Raw genomic sequence first — 7,100 nt, forward strand, 5'->3', positions numbered from 1 at the left:
CATATATATGTAAATCATATTAGGTAATTCCGTAGTTTTTATTTAAGGAAAGAATACACACTTCCTATATTTTAGGTTAATATAATGTTTTCTAGTGTTATGTAATTATAGAATAATGTGACACCATTAGATTAAACTATACTTTATATTAGATGCTCTAGAATTCTTTGAAGTGGAATTTAGAAAGCATTTAGAGTGCCACCTAGAATTTGAGGTTTTTTTTAATTAATACAAAATTAAAGTTTTAATTTTTCAAATGCTTCTCAATTAATACATAGGAGATATACAAAATAAATACTGGTTTGAACCATGATTTCCATGTAAAGGTTTGAACCATGATTGATTCTAATGTTCAACCGGTTAGACTTGGCCAACATATAGATGAACTAAGCTATTAAAGCATTGCATTGAACCGAAATTGAAGGGCTACAAGAATTAGCAGCATCACTGAAAATATGTCATTATTTATTGGTAAAATCTTAATTACATAATAGAAACCGAGAATCCCTATAGTGGAACTTGGTCACAAGTTGATCGTGTATAAATTAACTCTTAAAATAGACTTCATGGAACTCAATGCTCTGTGTTAATCTTGATATTCGGTTACTTTCTTATTTGAAGAAAGTACCTTGAACGAAAACCAACATTTGATCATCATTTCATGTAAAACAGTACTGTGCAATGTTAAAGGTGTAAAATACTGAAATTCATTATGATCAAGATTTAATAGAAAAAAAAGACTTAATAGAAAGTTTTTCTTTGGTTGGCAAGGGTAAATTTAGACCTCTTATTATATTCTTGATCAGGTGTTTCTCACGAGGAAGAACAATTTTGAAACCTTGGATGTTTCTTCATAACCAACATATCTACCTTAAATAGCTCAAGATGTTTAGCACTATAATCGAGTTATATGATATTGTGCTGACGTTTAGTAATGTTTCTCATACGGAGGTTACTTTTTAACTTGTCAAATAACTGTTGTAAGATATCGTATAAATCTTCTATATCTTAAAAGAGAGAAACATTTCCATTTAATGTTTTCCCATTATGTTCGTCACGTGTTAACCTCACAATAATTTGAGAATGAATAGGCTGACGTGTCACGTTCAAAGAGCTTCTCAGCCAAACCTTACATAAATGTGTTCACACTATATACTATTTTACGTTTTTTTCAATAAAAAACTCACATGCAGGATTCTACGGGTTATACAAATGTTCCACATAAAAAGACAATTTGCAAAAAAATCACTAATATATAGGCCTATTTTATTTTTACTTAATTTGTATTTTAAGAATTTTATCTTTTATGTGTTATTTTGAACAAAAATGTATTGTAATGTTATTTAGAAGTAACTTTATATATTTATCAACCGTTTTTATATATATTTAGATACACATACATGTAGGTGTGAGCACAAATCGGATATTTGGGGTTTTCGAGGTATTGCGATCAGATCTGTTTAGTCTGAATAATCAATTATCTGATTCGATTTGATTCGTAGCCATACGGATATTCGGTGTCCCGGATATCCGATTTTTTTTTAGATTTTTAACTTGTATACGATTCGATCCGTAAAAATAAATTGTAAATCTAAATAATATAAAATAAGAAAATTTTATTACAAAAAAACATTTAATTTTTTGAATACTAATAACTAATTCAATAAATTTAGTAATAAAAATATTGTAAGACTTATATAAAATATAATATTTATATAACTTATATATTTAATTCATTAAATATATGTATATATATGCATATAACGGATCAAATCGGATATCCGTTTTTAAAAATATTAGTATTTGTGATTTGCTTCGTTTTTTACGGATATTGCATATTAGTATTTGTTTTGCTTCCTAGAGGTACATATATCCAGTTTTTTTGTTCGAATTGAAAAGGATAACAAATCGAATCAAAATTTACGGATATTTTTCTCAGCCCTACATACATGTACATTGACGTGAGCACCTATATAAATAAATATTCACTATAAATGAGGATTCTAATTCTCGTTGAAGTTGGAATATTCTTTTTTTTATAATATTTTCATTCACTATCGACCCCATTGTAATGAAAAGATTTGTGTTAATAATTTTCTTTTTTTTTTCTTCAATTATTATCTAAATTTGATTTGATTTTTCATGCATTTAGAAATTATAATATGAAACCATTGGTTCGACATCATGACTGTCTAAAATTCATATAAAATGAAACCAAACAAATAATAATAGTTTTTGGTTATCATCGAAAAAACCAAAAAACCTCAAGTATTTTAACCAAACAAACAAAATAAATATTGGTTTATAATGGTAGTTATATTTTAGTAGATTAAAAATAAAAAAAACTAACCTAAAACCGAACCGATATCCAGATTAAACAGACCTAATGTCCTCTTATCTTACGAAATAACGAAATTAATAATCTTATTCCGCCCAAGGCGCGAGTTATTAACTAGCTTATAATATTTAGCAACCCACCAACGAAACGTTATTATAAATGTTGATATCGAGATTTAATTTGATGTATATTATGTAAGACCAATGGCATATTGTGTCAATTAGGGCTGGCTCGGTCCGGCCCGGCCCAAACCCGCTAAGTCCTTAAATATTTGAGCCCGGTCCGGCCGGGCCCGAAATATTTTGGGCCTAGAATTCAAAGCCCGGTCTTTATAGGGCTATAGGGTTTTTCAGGCTTTTCTGGGCTTTTCGAAAAATAATTTATTATTGTCATTTCCATCGTTTTAATACATGTAAATTTTTATAAAAAAATAGTTTCATTTTTTTAAAATATAAAGTGAGTTTAAACTTTTCTTCTTTATCAAAAATGTTTTACTTTTTCGTATGCTTTAAAACATATTATAAACAAACCAAACTTAATAAGATTTAGATATTCAAATATAAATTAAAACTAAATATAGAAGAGAACAAAATTTATGATAAACATGGTCAACGTTTCATACTTTGCATTTTAAAATAAAAAAAAACATGTTGTACATAAAAGAAGAAGATATATTTACAAAATTTAAAGTGTGGTACTTATAATTATCAAACAATAAAGTGCATTAATAACTTTTATAGTTGTTTTATTAGAGTTTGGATAAAAATATTAAAATAATATGTCAATATTAATAATGATTTTGAATGTAAAAACGATAGTATTTAAGCTAAAATATAAAATTCCGAGTTTTCGGCCGACCCTAGCCAATCGGGCTTAGGCTCAAAATACACAAAGCCCAAATGAGCTTAGCCCGAAAGGCCTAATTTTTTTGGCTTATAAAACTAAGCCCAAACCTGGTAATTCTTAGGGCTGGGCGGGCTCGGGCTGCGGTTTTTGGCCCTAATTGACATGTCTAAGTAATAGGTGGATATTAAATTTAGGGGTCCGAGAGTGCTTTTTGAGCTGGCACCTAGGCATAATGGCATTATTGTAAATAATATAGAAAATTAAAGTTTAGTTTTTTTAAATTGCTTCTCTCTTAATAAGTAATAATATAATTTTCAATTATTTTTATTTCTGTCTAAATCACCCAATAATTAATGGACATGTGGAAAAACGTTTCTCACCTTTTGCTTATGGGTACTTTTATAACGAAACGATTCTGGTCAAAAATGTTTTTCTTTCTTACTTTATCCAATTTTTATATTTGCTTAATAGGAAGAAACTCTTTGAGGTACTGCCACTGCAGATGCTCTAATGTTTAGTTTACAAAAATCAATGTGTGAAGATCTATAGCTGCGTTGAAAAAGCTTTATAAATGGTATGCTAACGTAGTTCAGACACTAACATATCTTGTTTTTTTATTTTTGGGTTCAGCCGTTTACTACCCTCATGACGAGATTGCAACTCTCGGATATCCTAAGTTTGGTGGAGCTTCCTTCTTCGATTCAAAATCTCAATAAACTGAAGCAGTTGGACATTAGAGACTGCAAAAATCTGGAGACTCTTCCAACAGGCATAAACCTCCAATCAATCGAGTATTTAAATCTCTTTGGATGTTCACGGTTGAGGAGTTTTCCTAATATCTCAGTAAACATCAAAGGGCTGGATCTAAGTTTTACAGCGATTGAAGAGGTTCCTTGGTGGATCGAGAAATTATCTATGCTCAGATATCTATTAATGGCGAAATGCAACAACTTACGGCGTGTATCCCTGAACATTTTAAAATTAAGACATCTTCAGAAGGGTGACTTTGGGAACTGTAAGGCATTGACTGAGGCTAGCTGGGATGGTTGTCCAAGCGTTGTGGCGATTACAACGGACAATATTCACTCTAGGCTTCATGATAAGGCTGGTTGTTCTATCTCAATGGCCCAGCTCGATTTCATCGGCTGCTTCAACTTTGATCACAAAGTTCTATTTCAACCACAAACAGTTCCCATGCAAGTGATACTATCAGGCAAAGAAGTGCCTTCATATTTCACTCACCGTACTACCGGACCTTCTCTCACTAATATTCCTCTACATCACATCTCTCCCTCCCAACCATTCATCAGATTCAAGGTTTGCGCCTTGTGCGATGTTGGATCTATTAGCACAGATGGGTTTAATACGTTCGAAATCCAGGTATGTTTTCGGTTCATAGACATATCCAGAAACTACTTTGATCATGTTGATTTCCAACGAAGTTTCTCATCGGAGTTGGGAGGACATCTGTTTATAAAAGACTGTTGTGTCCCTCTAAACAAAGACATTACACCTCTAGCTCACGTGGATATACAATTTCGTCTCATTAAGGAAAACAGTGAGTTTAAATTAAAAGGATGTGGCATACTGCTTCCCGAGAACAGTGAATCGCTGGGTAGCCAACCTTGTAATCCAAATATTCTTCAGCATGTTGGTGGAGGAAACACAAGCAACGATGCTTACATGGGAGGCCATGAGACTGAACAAAGCCAAGAGTGTGCACATGTTTGTGAAGCTGAGGAAGACAATGTTTTTAATGATGGATGCCGTGAGACTGAGCAAAGTCATGACAAATTTGTAGGCAGCAATGTAGAGGCTTTGAGAAACATCAAACGAATGTGGGTAAGATTACTGGACATCTTTTGCTTCGGATTACGTGAAGAAACATTGAATCTTTGATTGCAAATCTTTGGAAACCTTTACCTTCATCGGTGTTTTGCTGATTCCAACACAACAATAAGATACGCCTGAGAATTCTTCAGTTTCCCCTACTGGACATGCATTATCAGGTATCCTATCTAAACTAATAACTATAAGAAGATTCTGCCACCGAAAAAGGCAATGGTTTCAACTGTTACGTTGACATAAAACTGTCCTTCAATTTCTTTTAGGAGATGGCGATCGAGTTCCAATTATACTTCATGTACCCTTTGCGTTCCACAATCCATGCTAATGAAACAGAGATGTATTTATGAACATCATCCTCTTATTTCCTTAATTGTTATTTTGCTCTGCTCTATCAATATTGACAGATGATGAAAAGTAATTTAAGCAAGTTTCAAACTTTGACGTATGATGTGAAAGAGAGATATTTTGGGAAGGAATGCAGGTACTAAGTTGATCCTAAAGTAATGTTATGTCTCTTTACTTTATATGACTACTTACAATTATACTTGAACTTTTCTGAAAGAAAATTCTTTAACCTGATGTTTACTACATGTCTAAAGTAACATAACCTCTCAATATTCTTTGAATTTCTTCTCAAAACCTCAACACTCGAAGTCTTTGCTCTAGTTTTTTAAAATAGTATCCTCCTTTCTCTTTCTGGCTCCGTTTCAAAAATTTTAAAAATTTAAGTTTTTTTTTTCTTTGTTTAACATGAAGGTGTCCTGAACCGACCCATTTATAAGAGGAAGTACATCCCGTCAATGTACCCTCTCTACTTGTATCCAGATGAGGCTCAAAACATGATATCATATCTGCGAGACCATATATGTTTAATGTAGTGGGGGTTGCATTCAATCCGGATTTCTTAACTTTCCAAAATCCGCCTAGTAGTAGACTATAATGTGTGGTTTTAAAAGTTTTGTTTCCTTTGTTTTTGTGTTCAGCTAGTGTTTGGCAATCATTACTTCTTGCAAACGTTTCTTTCCTTTTCCTTTAAAAACGAAAATTAGGACGAGTGCAGAACGGACTAAAATGGTTAGGACATCTTCAATGGGATTTTATTTTTTTTCTATAATTTACACTAAAATAGAGTAACTCTATTATAGCGTAACTTTTTCTCCAGTGGTATTACGCAATAATAGAGTTACTCTATTATGGAGTAAAATATAGAGAAATGTCATATTTGACTTTATATTTGGAATGGAAAAATGACATTTCTCTATATTTTACTCTAGAGTAATTCTATTATAGAATAACACCACTGAAACAAAAATTATACTATTGGAACAAAAATTACACTATAATAGAGTTACTCTATTCTGGTGTAAATTATAGATGAAAAAATAGAGTTCTATCGTAAATTGTCTTACTTACTTCAAGTCTTCGTTCATGAAACTTACAACGATTAATGACGTAAGTACTTTCATACTATTATTTTGATTATTTTTGCTACAAAATTCCAAAAATACATACGTACTATCTTACCAACCATTATAACGACAAATCTGGATTAACTGGATAACGAGGTGTATTACTTCGGTAAAATATAAGGTACTCATGAATGGACAACCAAGGGGAAATATTATCCCAGCGAGAGGCCTACGTCAAAGAGATCCTCGGACTCCTTTCATCTTTATTCTGTGCACGGAAGCGCTCGTCAGTCTTCTTAATCATGCAGAGAACCAAGGAAAGATAACAGGGATGCGTGTTACACGCGCGTGTCTTTCGGTATCTCACCTTCTCTTTGCTGATGATAGCCTTTTCTTCTGTAAGACGGAGCCCCGTGAATGTGAAGAAGTGATGAAAGTAGTCAGAAAATATGGGAAAGCATCATGACAATGCATTAACTTTGACAAATCCTCTTTACTCTTTGGTAAAAGGATCAACGCCAATGTCAGACAGCAGATTAAAGACACTTTGGGAATTCAGAATGAAGGAGGAATGAGAACTTATCTAGGAATTCCAAAAGATATTAGTGGCTCTAAATGCAGACGTTTTGCTTTTTTAAAGGATAAGCTAAGGCATAGAG

At 32.4% G+C, this 7,100-nt stretch overlaps 1 protein-coding gene across 1 annotated transcript in view; it reads left to right on the plus strand.

Moving 5' to 3' along the window:
- Nucleotides 1-926, plus strand: part of LOC106334238 (disease resistance protein RPS6-like) — a 12,975-nt gene extending 12,049 nt beyond the window's left edge. The window contains exon 5 of the mRNA XM_013772546.1: nucleotides 807-926. Coding sequence (XP_013628000.1) covers nucleotides 807-857 — 51 coding nt within the window. The 3' untranslated portion in view covers nucleotides 858-926. The remainder of the gene's footprint in view (nucleotides 1-806) is intronic.
- The last annotated feature ends 6,174 nt before the right edge of the window (nucleotides 927-7,100 follow it).

Source organism: Brassica oleracea, chromosome C3, assembly GCF_000695525.1.
Source record: "Brassica oleracea var. oleracea cultivar TO1000 chromosome C3, BOL, whole genome shotgun sequence".
In the NCBI taxonomy this organism is placed as follows: Eukaryota; Viridiplantae; Streptophyta; class Magnoliopsida; order Brassicales; family Brassicaceae; genus Brassica; species Brassica oleracea.